This window comes from Canis lupus, chromosome 15, assembly GCF_003254725.2.
Source record: "Canis lupus dingo isolate Sandy chromosome 15, ASM325472v2, whole genome shotgun sequence".
Taxonomy (NCBI): Eukaryota; Metazoa; Chordata; class Mammalia; order Carnivora; family Canidae; genus Canis; species Canis lupus.
The window spans coordinates 7,054,184-7,070,018 of record NC_064257.1 but is presented as its reverse complement, the minus strand read 5'-3'; the positions used below and the strand labels follow the sequence as shown (position 1 = coordinate 7,070,018).

General features: G+C 49.8%; 1 protein-coding gene and 1 long non-coding RNA gene across 15 annotated transcripts in view; both read right to left on the bottom strand.

The window, feature by feature from the left end:
• Nucleotides 1-266: 266 nt before the first annotated feature.
• LOC112642423 (uncharacterized) lies at nt 267-5,757 on the bottom strand. The gene is made up of 4 exons (XR_003125242.3): nt 4,612-5,757; nt 4,088-4,174; nt 2,080-3,700; nt 267-871 (listed from the first exon to the last, which is right to left on the bottom strand). It is a non-coding gene; the product is annotated as an uncharacterized LOC112642423 (long non-coding RNA).
• Nucleotides 5,758-13,549: 7,792 nt separating this feature from the next.
• ZMYM6 (zinc finger MYM-type containing 6) overlaps nt 13,550-15,835 on the bottom strand; it is a 41,317-nt gene continuing 39,031 nt past the window's right edge. For 13 of the 14 annotated variants that reach the window (XM_025419973.3, XM_025419977.3, XM_025419972.3 and 10 more), the window contains one exon: nt 13,550-15,467. In XM_025419973.3, the coding sequence (XP_025275758.3) occupies nt 13,636-15,467 (1,832 nt within the window). In that variant the 3' untranslated portion in view covers nt 13,550-13,635. The remainder of the gene's footprint in view (nt 15,468-15,835) is intronic. The other variant, XM_025419975.3, reaches the window with a different exon arrangement.

Genomic DNA, 15,835 nt, shown 5'->3' with positions numbered 1-15,835 from the left:
ACTCCAAGCAGGAAATTAAATTAAAATATTTTAGATTTTCTGTGACAGGGACGCCTTGATGGCTCAGTGGTTGAGCGTCTGCCTTTGGCTCAGGTCATGACCCCGGGGTCCTGGGATCACAGCGTCCCACATGGGGCCCCCTGCAGGGAACCTGCTTCTCCCTCTGCCTGTGTCTCTGTCTCTCTCTGTGTGTCTCTCTCATGAACAAATAAATAAAAATCTTTCAAAAAAATTATATTGTCTATGACAATAATTCAAACACAATGTTTAAACATAACATATCAAATTTAATTCAATTGTTTCTGATAATTTGCTGACTTTCAGTCCTCAAAAACACATTTACACATATTTTTCTATCCCATCATTATGAAGGTATATTTGTCAAAATAGGAGGATAGAACACATTTTATTTAACGATGCATTAGCTGTGGCTGGCTCACAGAAGAGCATGTGACTCTTGATCTCGAGGTTGTAAATTCGAGCCTCACGTTGGGTGTAGAGATTACTTAATTTATAACTTTTAAATATTTAGACATAAAAATAAATAAATAAATAAATATTTAGACATATAGCACATGAGCTTCTATTTATACTTTTACCTGGCCAGGGACCAATGTGGACCCAACACCCCAACCACAGGCCATTTCAGAACCAGACTAGTGCTCACTGAGAATCCGGGGTAAGGAAGCATGATCTTATGTCGATGTGTCTCTATTAGGCCTCGGTGGTGGGCAGGTGCCACAGCAACAGCTGGAAAAGCAGGCCTGGGAGAGCTCCACATGTGACTATTCTGGGAAGGAGGTGGTTTCAGGATCAGTGAAGGACAGCTACAGCCACAGGAAGGGGGCGGGGGGACACTATCCTCCTAGGGCTAGAGGAAAGGGAAATAGATGTCAGGGAACAGCTTCAGAGACAGCACCTTGAGGCCTGAAGACAGAGAGATAAATTAAGGTAAAATCTAACAGGCTTCCCTACAGAGGCGAAAGGAGCAGATGGTACCTGGGCTAGAGGTGAAGCCTCCAGCAGGAACAGAGGCTGCAGAGCTGGTCACCCGGCCCAGGCAGATGTGTGCAGAGCCAAGAACCTGGACCAGCCCTGGCCAAGGACAGGAGTGGGGTTGGGCTGGGTTCAGCGATCTGGACTGTTGTTAAGCTGAGGGAGGGAGTGGGGTCCAGTAGAGAAGGGGAGATTGGTTCCTTCTGTGTCAGGAGCAGCTTCTCAGCACCACATTTAGATCCTTACAGCCAAAGGGTCTGGGTGGGTAGGGCCAGGGATTGGGCGTTCCTAGCCCTGCAAGAGGGACGGGGGAGTCTTGAGCATCCTATTTGATAGCTGTTGAAAACTGTTGGCGTAGGAGTTTTCCCTGGACCCTGGAGAAGGGGATGTCCCACATCTAATCAAGGACCAGTCAACCTGGGTTACCTTCTTCTCCATCTTGGGTTGAAGGAGGGTCTTGGGTCAAATTCTTGAAGGTTTGGATTAAGTACAGGGTTCAAGAATCCAAAAGGACTGACAGTATAGAGCAGGCTGTTCTCCCTCTCTCCCCCAAGCTCTGTGCCTCTGGGTCCTCAGCCCAGGCTCCACTCGCCTGAGTCGATGGGAAGGAAAGAAGAGGATTCCCACACACTGTAACTCTAGACTGAGGCTTTCTTTCCACCAGGCCTAACCCCCCAGAGGCAATCAAATCTCAAGCTATTTTTCCCCAGGTCAGACACAGAAGACTAAGTCAGACATTTCCCAAAGGAAACTGACTGCGACGGGAAAAGTCACATTAAAAGCAAGGTAGTACAAGACCACAGGGATGGATGAGGCCATAGGGAATCATTTTTTATTTGGACAGAATCAAATTCAGCCTTAGGAGACTCAGCTGGCCCTAAGGTGGACACCGGATCATTTCTCAGACACCCAGCCTTGCATGGCCCCTGAGGCTGAGCAATTCATCCCACCAGAGAAGTAAGTTCATGATGTGGGCCAAGGCTGCCTCCTGGCCTAGGCCCGAGATGCTGACCCCTGCTGCATGGGATGAACCAGTCTAACCCCCAAAGAAGGAGAGATATTTGACAATTAGCTCTGACTTACCAGTGTGCGTTTGGGATCTCATTCGTGCTTCTGTTTCATTCCTCCAAAAAGCAGGAGATGGGTAAGATTTGGCTCATGTGAGGTATTAGGTGACATCCGATCCTTCCCACTCCCACCCTGTCCAGGTTTCAAATAAATATGGAGGAGACTGAGCAGCCTTCTAGGAAAAAGAGAGAAAATTAGCCATTCTCATAGGGTTTGTTTTGTTTTGTTTTTGTTTTTTGTTGTTGTTGTTGTTGTTGTTTTTTCTGGTTGCCATTCTCATAGTTGTAATGCAGACAGGAGTCCAGATTCCAGAGAGGGCAGATGACAATACCCAGTCCTAGTGAGGGTGTGGTAAAACAGGGACCATGACATACTATTGATGGGTGTGTAGTTGGTGCATCATTTTCGGTGGTAATTAGATGATGCGATTAAATAATTTAAGTGCACATGCATACTCCTTGATGCAGCAATTTCACTGCCAGGAATTTATTCTACAGATTTACAAGTATGCAAGGATTTGTGGACAAGGACACTCCTTGCATCATTTATGGCAGAAGATAGTAAAAACGAATCCCCTTCAATAGTGAACCAATTCACTATTGGTTTACCCAATTGGGTAAAATAAATACTCTGCATCTATCGACAAGAATGAAGTAGATGTACAAGATAAAATTATTATTAAAAGTTATAAAGAGATGTACAAGAGTCTTTTTTTTTTGTACAAGACTCTTAAACAAGAAAAGAAAATCGCAGAAGAGCCTTGTAATCCTGTCCTACTTGTGGGTTTTTGAAGACTATTAAGTATACTTGCATGTGTACTGGAATAGAAAACATCTAGAAAGATCTACACAAGAGAAAACAAACAGTGGCTCCTACTAGAGGAACTTTACTCTCCATTTCACATTTTCCTCTGTGCTTTGAATTCATTTTCTTCTTTTCTTAATTTTTTTAAAGGTTTTTATTTATTTATTCACGAGAGACACAGAGGGAGTGAGAGAAACAGAGACACAGGCAGAGGGAGAAGCAGGCTCCATGCAAGGAGTCCAATATGGCATTCGATCCTGGGACTCCAGGATCACGCCCTGGGCTGAAGGCATGCACTAAACCACTGAGTCACCCAGGGATCCCTTTGAATTCATTTTCAAACCTGTATTACTTTTAAAATGTAAATGAGAAAAATTTAAAGGAGGAATTAGGGACCAACGAAAGATAACCTATCAAAAAGAAAAGAAGCAATTTGTCACTTGTTACCAATCGAAGGCAAATTCAGAAATAAGACCCGGTGGCTCATTGGGGGGCCCTTGCTGACCCAGCCAACTTGGCAACACGAAGCTGCTGCTCTCTGTCGTAAGTTCTGGGTCCTGGAGAGGCAAGTAGTCCTGCTGTGGGGCCTCCAGCAAGAGGGCGGAGGAGAGGGGTGGCTCCCTTCCCCAACTGGAGCCAACTGCTGTGTCTGTGTCAGGAAGGCAAGTGGAGGGAAAGCACTGGTGGCCGTTGACACTGGCGGGGATGTGCACCCAGGGGGAGTCCCAGCTGAACGGAAGCAGAAGGCAGCAAGTCGGGCCGATCCTGCCCCAGCTGGGTTACCACCAAGTCTCGGCACCGGGAGCTGATGGCTGAATCCCAGGTATCAGTGCTGGATGCAACAGAAAAAGGAAGCGATCGTCAAGGCCGAGTCCAGAATGAACACAGGGAGTAGGAGCTTGGAGAGTCCCAGGAAAACCTGAGGACAGTCTACCTGTGGGGAACGTCTGAGTGAGTCCTCGTGCGTTTTGAGCTAATAATCCAGGTTTCACTCATTCCCCTGATAGACGGAGGTCCCACTGTGTACAGGACACAGCCACCAGCCCAGGGGATGCAGCACCGAGGAAGGCCAACGGGGACTTCATGGAGTTGGCTTGGGTGAAAATACAACTGCCAATATTCGACCTTTCTGGAGCTACCCAAAAAATAAAACTAAATGGCACCTTCTTACGGATCACCAGAAATACATTCTGGCAGATAGAAGGGAAACGTGAATTACCCAATGAATCGCTTGCTGCAGTCGGAAAGCCAGCCGTGGAGGAGTGAGGGGCTCACAGGGAGCTGCGGGCCAGGCAGGGCCTTAGGCCTGAGGATGCAAAGGGCTCAACTCGGTGAGGGTCGGGGGCGACATCAGTCCCCGCAGGACGGGCGCGGAGGCTTGGAAGGGAGACTGGGAAGGTGACTGAACCCGGGGCGAGGGGCACGGGGCCAGACTGCGGCCCACCACCTGTATCCAGACCAAGGCAGTGTCCCGGGAATATGGGGTGTGGGGGTGCCCAGGTAGTGGGGACCAGAGGGGTCGCGTGAGCGTGGACAGCACCTCGGCTGGGGTGGGGAGCAGCTGGGGTCTCGAGTTCTCCCCCAGGCACCCACGTGGGGAGACCCCACCAGGGCGCCCACGTAGGCTGGCAGCCCCAGGCCCAGAGCCAAGGCATAGGCCGCGGGCACCACCACCAAGAGAGCAGGGTCATCGCAGGGGCCACAGCAACGGCCCCCCGGGTCCCCACACACAGGGCCGTTCACCTCAGAGCCTGGACCAGGGAGAGGAAGAGAGTCACCGCGGGGCTGGCCTCCGAAGCAGCCCTCCACCCAGGCTCCTGGTCCCCAGGCCCAGCTGGGAGGCCACTCACGAAGCAGGATGTCCATGTGGGAGAGGAGGAGGACGGAGCTGGGCCGGCGCCCCTTGGGGATGGAGCAGGGGACGAACTCCAGAGTCATCTGAAGCGGGATGGGCTTCTGACAAGCTGCGGGGAAAGGAGGAAGAGGCAGGAGCCCCAGATAGCTTGGAAATTTCCAGCCCTGGTGAGGGAGCGAGTGGAAGCACCTCGTGCGGATGGAGCATGGCTCAGATACTGGAGGCACATGTGAGCCCAAGCAAAGCTGAGCCAACGGGGAGTTCTGGAGAGACCAGACCCGAATCTAGAGTCCTTCCCAGAAAAAGCCCCATCCTCCCTCCTCCGCAAACCACGCACGGAGGCAGGCACAGGCCCATGAGGACAGGCCCTTACGACTCTCCGGCTCTCCAGCCTATTTCCAGCCTCCCCTGGACCTGGGTCTGACCCCAAAGAAGTTCTGGGTCTGGTTCTAAACTTTGCACAGCCAAGCAAAAGAAGAGCACGGGGCCAGGAATGGGGCAGATCCTGGAGACACACATTTATTTGCCATGTGACCTTGGGCAAATTACTCCGCTTCGGAGCCGGGCTTGTCTGCTGTAAAACAGAGATTAAAATACCTACCTCACAGCCTTGTTGGGAGGATTATGAGGAAACATAAGTAAAACTCGGAGCGCGGCGGATGACACCGGGGAGACACCCCATAACCATTAGCTCCCTTCCCCTGCAGGCAGCACACAGATGAATGTGCACACCACCCACACAGGCACCCGGAGCTCACAGAACAACACAGACATCTGGGGCATGTTCCTCTTCTTTCCCCCGGGGTGGGGGTCGGGTGCACAAGCCAATGTCCTGTTCCTTTGTCTGGCACAGTCACCCTCCTAGGGGTCCCACAACTCAGTTCTCCCAATACCAAAATTCGCACTGCTGTCTTGGAACCTCTCAGGCTGCCATCCTTCCGGGACCCCGAATGTATTCTCTTCCCACCCCCCAACCCTCAGCTCTGTCCACTACGCCTCTAGCCCCCAACTGGCCCACCCCAACCTCTCCCTGCCATCCCACTATGTCGTCGTAGTCCTCTCTTACCTCCTACTGCTCTGGTTCACGTCGCAAGCCCCAGGGCCCCGGGCCCCTGGCTTTAAGGAGCTAGAGCCAGCGCACTGCACTCCTGCCCACACATCTCAGACCCTCCCATCCACGACTAATTCCGGGACACCACGTGAAGAATGGGGCCCAACAGCTGGAGGAGCTGGCCCACCGCCCCCCACCGTGGCAGCTCTGAGCTGGCTCTGTGGGGTACAGCCAGGGCCCCAAGGGGAGGGAGCATCTTGGAGGGCCAGCGGGCACAGGGAGGAGGAAAGGCCTTGCAAGCTGAATGTACTAGTGCTGACCTGAGGAAGGTCCAGGGTGTGGTTGGTGGGGGGGGCACATTTCCTGAGGCCTGGCTTCTCCTTGGGCTGCAGAGGCACTGCTGGAGCTCCAGAGCTGCTCTGCTCCACACCCGCTGGCCAACCCACTTCCCCAGCACCCTGCCTTTTCTGCAGCTGCTGGGCGGCCAACAGTCACGCTGGTGGTGGGGAAGGGGGGCGGGGGCTGTAACTGCTAATCAGCTCAGGGGCCAAATTGGATCTAATGCCAGCTGTGAGAGGTTTTACTCAAAGTCCTGGCTGGAGACTGGCTGGCTGGCACATCCTGGAAGGGGTGGAGATGGTAAGAGGCCAGGACCCCAGGGGCTCTAGCCTCTACTTTCACGGGCTTCAGAATGTTCATGCAGAGGGGCGATTCTGGAAAGTAAGGCACAGTTAATCACATTGGACAGATCATCCCATCTCCCCTGTTGAAGAAAGCAGGGGTGCCCTGCCTGCCCACTTTTGACTTTGGCAGCTGGTGCAGTGGAAAGTGGGGGTCTGGAGTCAATCAGGCTTTAATTCCAGTCTCAGATATGACAGGTAGGCGCTGAAGCTTTCTGAACGCAATTTCTCATCTGTAGAACAAACTGCTATTTAATAACAAATGCTATTTAATAATAGCATTTACTGAGCACATATTATGTGCCAGGCACGACTGTAAACACTTTAGCTCACTAAATCCTCCCAGCAACTCTATGAAGCACTTACCATTATGAGCCATATTTCGGAAATAAGCTAGCAAGTGGCAGGGACCATTATATACCCCCTCTCTTTTTTGCCGAGCAGAGTGCATAAAGCTTAACCAGTTTGAGTCCATCATGGGAATTCCATTTTCCTTGCCAATGGTGGGTCTAGGGACAGAAATGGGACATAATTCCAGCCAGTGGGGATGTGAGGAGAAATCTGGGGGTCTCCTAAGAGAGCTTTCCTCTCTCTTTTCACCTTTGGATGTTATGTGCAAACGTGCTGTCTGGAGATGCTGCAACTATTTTGCAACACCAAGGGCAGGAGCAGATAAAAGCAGCAGGGCCGTGGCTCAGTAGGTTGAGCCTTTGCCTTTGGCTCAGGTCATGATCCTGGGGTCCTGGGATGGACCCCACATCGGGCTCTCTGCTCAGTGGGGAGTTTGCTTCACCCTCTCCCCCTGCTGCTCCCCATGATTGTGCACTCGTGCGCACTGTCAAAAAAAAAAAAAAAAAGGCAGAAAGTTGAGAGAACGTCAGTCTTTGATGTCACTGCAAAGCAGCCAAATTACCCAACCTGGAAACTGAAGGGATGCTATCGCTGGACCTCTGAAGAAACGGCTTCCTGTTAGGACACCTGCGTAATGAACGTGCACCAGTGTGTGTTGTACATGTGCCTTACACAGACGACCATCTTTCCGTGCTATTACAGATGCACCAGCACGTGCATACAGACGCATACGTGCACGCGTCCTCTAGACTGCATCGCTGTGCTTTCAGACAAAAGAAGAAGGGACCCAAGGGTGCCAGCTTGCCCGAGGTTCCCAGGATGTCCACGTCAGAGCAGAGCTTGCTGTTCTGCAGGGCGGATGAAATGGTCTCAGGTGCACAGACTTCTCCTCCCCCGTGGGCTCCCAAAAGCCAAGGTCCCTGCCCCCACAGTGGTCCATAGGCTGGAGGCTAGAGCACTTGCATAAATAAATGAGCTCTTTTCCTATCTTCTGTTATGGGGGGACGCATGCTTTCCAAAAGGCCCCCACTGAGGTGGAGATGGTCGGTGATGTGATAGTGGGGGCTCTGACCTGGTCACTTTCCTTCAGTAATTCTCCCGCGCACGCGCACGCCCTCCTGATTCCCCAGCACCTCCGGGATTCATCCCTCTGCCTGTGTCTCTGTCTCTCTGTCTCTCTCTCTCTCTCTCTCTCTCTGTGTCTCTCATGAATAAATACATAAAATCTTAAAAAAAAAAGTGTTTAAAAAAATTTTTTAACGTGCCTTTTGGAGCAGCACCCTCCCTTCTGGGGAAAGATATAAGGATGCAAAGGTGATGTACTGTGAAGTTTACAATAGCAACAAAAAAAGGAGACAACCCAGGGGTGCTTGGGTGGGTGGCTCAATCCATTGAGCGTCCAACTCTTGATCTCAGCTCAGGTAATGATCTCAAGGTCATGGGCTCAGCTCCCGAAGTGCTGGGGATGGAGCCTGCTTAAGAGTCTCTCTCTTCCTCTCTCCCCCTCCCGACCCTCTCTCCTCACTTCTAGGGAAAAACACTAAATCTGCAAAGGTGATGTACAGTGAAGTTTACAATAGCAAAAACTGGGGACAGTCTGAGTGTTCCTCCGCGGGGGCTTGAATAAATGCATTACAGGACATCCTTACAGGGAATACCGTACAGTCATTAACATCACTATGGGGACCTCTGGGGGTCTCAGCGGTTTAGTGCCTGCCTTTGGCCCAGGGCGTGATCCTGGAGATCACGGGGAGCCTGCTTCTCCCTCTGCTTGTGTCTCTGTGTCTCTCGTGAAAAAATAAATAAAATCTTTAAAAGTAAAATAAATAAATAAATAAATAAATAAATAAATAAAATCTTTAAAAAAAAAATCACTGAGCTAAAATAGACCTGGAATGGTGTTACAGTACCAGAGTTTTAAAAAGTAATTTATATTGTCTCATTTTCATTAAAAAATAGCTATGAGGGCACTGAAAAAAGTTGAGCAGTCCAGTTATTAAAAGGAATCAGTGGTAGTTATTTTGAAGCATTAAAATTTAGAGTGATTATTTATTTTGTTTATTTAAAGAATTTTATTTATTTATTCATGAGAGACACATAGAGAGAGAGAGGCAGAGACACAGGCAGCGGGAGAAGCAGGCTCCCTGCGGGGAGCCCGATGCAGGACTCGATCCCGGGACCCCAGGATCATGACTTGAGCCAAAGGCAGATGCTCAATCACGGAGCCCCCCAGGTTTCTCAATTTAGGGTGATTTAAATTGCTTTTCTATGTCCTATTTTCACAGTAGAACACGTACCCCTCAAAAGAGAGCAGGAAACGTCCACGGGAGGAAGCAGGACCAGGAGGCGTGCGCTTCAACAGCGGCCAACCAGGGATGTACTGGCAACAGGGCGCCCACTGCGCGTGCTCCCCCCAGTTCCAGTTCCTGCCGCGGCGCGAAGGGGCCGGAGGCCCTCTCTCCCGGGGTCCCTGAACGCGCGGGCAAGTCTCCTTCCCAGGGCTCCGGCCACCTCCTTCGTCTGGACGATGAGCCGCGGACCCCCAGCAGCAGCAGCAGGAGCCCCGGGCAGAGGGGGGCAGGCAGGTGAAGAGCCCCGGCGTGGACAGTGGGGTCCCCGAGGCTCCCGGAGCCACCGCAGACCCCACTGCACACATCTGCACACACATGCACACACGCGGCCTAAGCGAGCTGCACCCACCCCTCGGGCCTTCAGGAGAGGCTAGAACCCAGACTGGAAGCCTCCTGAACTAACGCAGACCCCGTCCTTGGGGAGGAGGAAACTGGACCATCCAGCCCGGGGGGCGGGCATTTGGGAACAACCTCTGGTCCTTCGTCCTTCTTAGTCCTCCTGGAGAGGCGGCGGCCCAGGGCTTGGTGGAGGAGGGACGGGAAAGATCTGAAAATGAGGGAAGCTCCAGGGATGGAAAGAAACCCTGGGGCAGGGGTGGCAGTGGCCGCAGTCGGGGTGACACAGGGCCAGGGACACGAGGAGCCTGAAGACGTCTGGCCTTCGAAGCGGCCGCTGTCTGTACGTCAGCGGTTCCCACGGGCAGAACCACTGAGGGCTTCCTCGAGGCCCGCCTGTCCCCGGGGCATCCTGTGCCCTCCTAGTCAGGGGGCCCAGCTGCTGCGCCCGCTCCCCACCCGCCGGACACATAGGTCCACTGGCAGCTGCTACTCCGGCCCCTCGTCTCAAGGGTAGGGGTGAGGGGAGCGGGGGCTCATAGGGTAGAACACATCCTTACAAGGGGGTACCCTGCACCCACTGAATCCACGAGGCAGGAACTACATCTGACCTAGAATCCTGTTATGCTACGTGAGGTTTAAAAAGCACCAGTTGGGCAGCCCGGTGGCCCAGTGGTTTAGCTCCGCCTTCAGTCCAGGGCATGACCCCAGGGTCCTGGGATCGAGTCCCATGTCGGGGGCCTGCTTCTCCCTCTGCCTGTGTCTCTGCCTCTCTCTCTCTACCTCTCATTAATAAAATCTTTAAAAATAAAATAAAAAGCACCTGTTCTGGTCTGGAAACGACAATAGAGCAGCGAGTTCCAGAAAGAAAAGGAAAGGAGGCAGCAGGGACGGGAACAACCAGGCATTCTGTTGCCCTCTGCCAGAAGTCCCCACTTCCCAGCTCACTTGCACCCCCTAACCCATCGTGAGCAGGGCCAAAAGCAAGCTCCGCACCTCCTGCAGCACCCCCGGGCCCAGGGCCAGCATGGCCAGGCAGCCCACTCAATGCCTCTTGGTGGCTCCTGGGGTCTGGCTGGCAGCCCGACACCTTCAACGGGAGCCCTCGGCAGGCTGCACGCGCGGGGGCTTTCTAGGGGTGGCAGGGAATCCCCGTCAGCCGCCCCCCCGGGGTCCACGGCCTGGGCCCTCCTGGGGGTACCCTGCGCCTGCACCCTCAGCAGTGAGCTCCTGCTCCAGGGCAGGTCCAGGCCTGAGGTCGTCTGGAGAGGAGAGGGCCCCGGGGAGTGAGCTTTGCCATCAGGAAGCAGGCTTTACTCTCCAGAAGGGCTGGGGTTGGGGGGGGGGGGGGTGCAGGGGCGCTGACTCCCTCCACAGCTCTCCCTAGAGGACAGCCCAGCCCCAGATTGCAAGACCAGGAAGCCAGGCATGCCCAGCTTCTGTCTGGCTGCCAGGCCTGGTTTCCTGGAGGCCAGGACCCCGCCGGAAATGGTGGGAGGTGGGGGAGAGGCTGGACGGGCAGACTGTCGTCGCTTAACAGTCCCGCTCTGAACACGGTCTGCGGGGCCTGGATCCCTTGCAGCAGACTCCCCAGTAGTTCAGGAGACTCGGGGGCTCACTTTGCTGAGTCGGGCTCCATCTGGGCCACGAGACCACCTCGCCCTTCCCCCCCCCCAGCTCTGCCCTCCCTACTGGGCTGCAAGAAGAAACTCTAAGCTGTCGGTGCAACTTGAGCGGATGCACCACACCCTTGGGCGGCTTGCCTACCACCCAGCGGGGAATAAACCCGCTCCTCACGAACCTCAGGGAACCTCAGGGACGCGACCCCAGAAAGGAGGGGCAGGGACAGGGAAGGCTGCGTCTGTCACTGGTGGAACAGAAGGCAACTGGACCCCACCCATCGGTCCTCCACCCCCCCACTGGCTCCCTCGAGGGAGCCCACAGCAACTCCACAGGCCCTGGGGTGGGGGGAGCAGGAGGAGAAGGAGGGGCGGGGAGGGGAGGCCTGGCCTCCTGAGTCTCCAGATCCTCACCCCCCAGGCTGTTGCCACCTTCCTCCCTGGCGGGGCAGCCCCATCTCACAGACCAGGGCACTGAGACCACCGGCTCAAATGACCAAGTGAGCCCCTCTAAATTCAGAAGTCTCTGGTCTCCCAACCAGTAGAGACCATCCAGGAGTATCTACACGCGCCTCCTCCCCAAAGATGGGGTTTCCTTCCTGCCTGAGCCAGCTCCGCCCCCCCAGCGGCCCCCTAGCCTCCCACGGGCCTGTTAGTTCTAGCACAATGCCTGGCACAGGGCAGAGCTCCAAAGTCATCTGTAAATTAGTAAGTTATGACATTATTAGTAATAAACCAGTAACAAGTATCTATACATTGTTTTCTTCGTGCAAAACACATTTTCCCTCGAATTTCTCTCAGCTGAAATTAAAATGTGAAAAGCATTTGAAAATTCGGACACTTGGGGATCCTGGGTGGCTCAGCGGTTTGGCGCCTGTCTTGGCCCAGGGCACGATCCTGGAGACCCAGGATCGAGTCCCGCGTTGGGCTCCCTGCGTGGAGCCTGCTTCTCCCCCTGCCTGTGTCTCTGCCTCTCTCTCTCTCTCTATCATGAATAAATAAATTAATTAATTTTTAAAAAAAGAAGAAAGAAAGAAAGAAAATTCGGACACTTGCAGCTGTGGGAAGAGAGACTTCCAACTGAACAAAACCTTACCAGCCACTCTTGGCCTGTCGGTATGACCTGGAGATCTGCCGAGACCTGGATGGACCAACAGTGGGCCAAATTAAGCCAGCTGTCTGGTTTTTTTCATTCCTTCCTCCTCCCCAGCTAACAATGTTTCTTTACATTTTTTAATGATAAAAAGAATTATAAAGGCAGCTCTCATGACACATGAAAACCGTATTATTTGGGGGCACCTGGGGGGGCTCAGTCGGTTAAGCATCCACCTTCGGCTCAGGTCATGATCCCAGGGTCCTGGAATGGAGCCCACATCAGGCTCCCTACTCAGTGGGGAGCCTGCTGCACCCTCCCTGGCTCCCCCTGCTTGCTCTCTCTCTGTCAAATAGATAAAATCTTTTTTTTTTAAGACTTTATTTATTTATTCATGAGAGACAGAGAGAGAGAGAGGCAGAGACACTGGCAGAGGGAGAAGCAGGCTCCACGCAGGGAGCCTGATGTGGGATTCGATCCCGGACTCCAGGATCACGCCCTGGGCCAAAGGCAGGCGCTAAACCGCTGGGCCACCCAGGGATCCCCTCAAATAGATAAAACTCTTAAAAGAAAAACCAAACTGTATTATTTCGATATTCATAAATAAAAAGTTGTATTGAAACACGGCCACGCTCGTTTGTGTATTGCCTTCAGCTGCTTTTGTGCTGCAACCACAGAACTAAGGAGCTGCTGCCATATGGCCTACAAAACCTAAAATATTCACTATCTGGCCTTTTATGGAAAAAGTCTGCCAAGCCCTAGTAGAGGGCCAGAGAGACCCCTACAAGGGTTCTCAAACTCTCCTGCTGTTTCCATTTCTGGTTAGCCAAGCCACTCAGATATGTGCTGTACCTACCCTTAGCCTGCTGGACTGCAGGCTGTCTGGCTGAACACGGCAATGTCCCTTGTATTCCTAAAGGCCCAGCGGTTTCTATTTCTACATCCAGCTGTGCTGGTACATTATAAGCGGTTTTGTTACCCTCATTTTTTTTTTTTAATTTTTATTTATTTATGATAGTCACACAGAGAGAGAGAGGCAGAGACACAGGCAGAGGGAGAAACAGGCTCCATGCACCGGGAGCCCGATGTGGGATTCGATCCCGGGTCTCCAGGATCGTGCCCTGGGCCAAAGGCAGGCACTAAACCGCTGTGCCACCCAGGGATCCCTGTTACCCTCATTTTTGTCCCTAATCTAGATTATCTAATGAAACGATAAAATAGTTAAATTCTCTACCTTGGACTAATAAAATTATACATAACTAGGTATAAATGCATAATTACTAAATTCTTCAACATAAAGAAAAATTATTAATTAAAAGACTTATTTAATCACTGAAAACACATATCCACATTAAGAAATTATATTTTAGAGTACTTATACAAAACTTCACACAAAATTATAGACTTTGATAATAAGCAATTGCCATGTTTCTATTCTTTCTCCTTTACTAATTTTTCTATCCTTGGAATTAAAGATGTGACTGCAAGTCTTAGGGCAGGACCAGAAACCAACAGATTTCTTTGTTTTGACTCTGTCAAGGCAGAAAATGTAGCATCACATAAATAAATAGTAGAAAAAGGCAATAAAAACTTCATTGCCTTTTCATGGAGTTCTGGGTAACTTGTCTTTGCATTTATCCAAAACTGAGTTACAGACATTGATTTAAATACTGATTGTAATTCCAAATCTGAAGATAACTGTACTAGTTTTTCTTCTTCGAAGTCCGTGAGGTTACTATTTCGGTGATTCATAAAAGGATTAATTATCCACAAATTTCCTGAGCGCAAGTCTTCTTCTGGTGGGTAACAGTCATGGAACATTTGAGAAAGACCTTCCAGGTGCTCAAAAATAATGCTTGCAATGCCTCTCATATTTAAGTCTGATGAGTGTAAGAATTCAGAAAATGAAGGGAACATGTCATAATCATTCTCTTGTGTGCGCTTCAACCACATTTTTAACTTTTCCTTAAATATATCCATTTTATTATACAAATTGAAGAGAGTAGTCATAGTTCCTTGGAGACCTGAATTGAGTTCATTTATAAGTGAAAAAATATCTGATAAATAGGCCAGCTTTGCAACCCATTCCTCATCAAGAAAATACTTGGCCAAGTCTGAATGCTTTTGGTTTAAAAAAATTTCAACTTCATGTCGTAATTCAAATAATCTTGTTAAAATTCTCCCTCTTGATATCCAACGTACTTCAGCCTGGAGTGGTAAATTCACATGCTCAGACCCCATTTCTTCACATAAAATTGTTAACATTCGCGAATTCAATGCATTGCTCTTTATAAAGCTTAAAATTTGTGCTGACTGCAAAAGAATTTCATGTAAGCATGGAGACAACTTTTCTGCTGCTAAATGTTCACGGTGAATAAAACAGTATGTAAATGCCACTGTATTCGCAGCAATTTCTTGAATTTTTGCCCTTAAACCAGAACACCTGCCAGTCATGCTTGCAGCCCCATCTGTACAGAAACCAACACAATGTTTCCAATTCAACGATTTACTATCAATGTATTTATTTATTAGTTCAAATATCTCAAAACCAGTCATTTGAGAAGGCATTTCAATGCAACATAATAATTCTTCTTTTATATCACTGCAATCATAATCAATGAAACGAATATAGCACAAAAGAAGGGTGATATTTGAGATTTCAGATGATTCATCTACCTGAAGGGCAAACCACTTTGACTTTGTGACTTTCTGAATCAGCTGATCTTCAATGTCTGCAGACAATTCATCGATCCTGTGTCCAATTGTATTATTAGAAAGAGGAATGGTTTTCATTTGGTCTCCAGCACTTGAACCCAAAACTTCTGAACACATTTCTACTAAATATGGTTTAATTAATTCTTCAGCAATGGAGAATGGTTTCTTGCTGGCAGCAATTTGGAAAGCAATTAAATAAGAAGCTTTCACAAGTGACTTTTCAACTAGTAAACACTTTTTTAAAGAACTATTTTGACATTCCATTTCAAGAGATTTTTGTTCAAAAAAATCTACTGGTTTGTTTTCTAATTCTGAATGTTTTGTCTTCAAATGATGAGAAAGATTTGCTGGCTTCATGTTTTCAGTGGATAAGATTTCTCCACAAATCACACACTGTGGCCTTGGTGAACTTTCTTTTGATCCTGGACAGATAATAAAACCAACTTTTAAATATTCTGCATCATAAGTCTGGAAAAAACCTATTCTTTTCTTCTTTGCAGGTGGAGACTCAAGTTCTGCTTCCTTTTTCTCATTAGGCATAGGGAAATCTGAATGAAATATTTGAATCACTGTTATTTTCAAGAAGACATAAGCTATATTCTTTGTTTTCCCCCACACATTTAAAATTTATATTTTATTACTATTTATATTTGTCAAAAGAATACATTAAAGTTGAAATGCAAACGATGATATTTCCATGGTACCATTAAAAACTGAATTTCTCCTTGCTCCAAACTTGGCCACTGACTAAAACAAAATGGCAGGCTGTGGTACATGAACTAGCAATGCAATGTATTCAGTAGATTACTGGCATTAGGGCTGAGGTCCACAGGATACATCAAATTAAGAACAAATTATTCTATTTCTAAGTTTTTCAGAAAACAAAAGTTTCAAAAAGTTAACACTTAGTGAATTA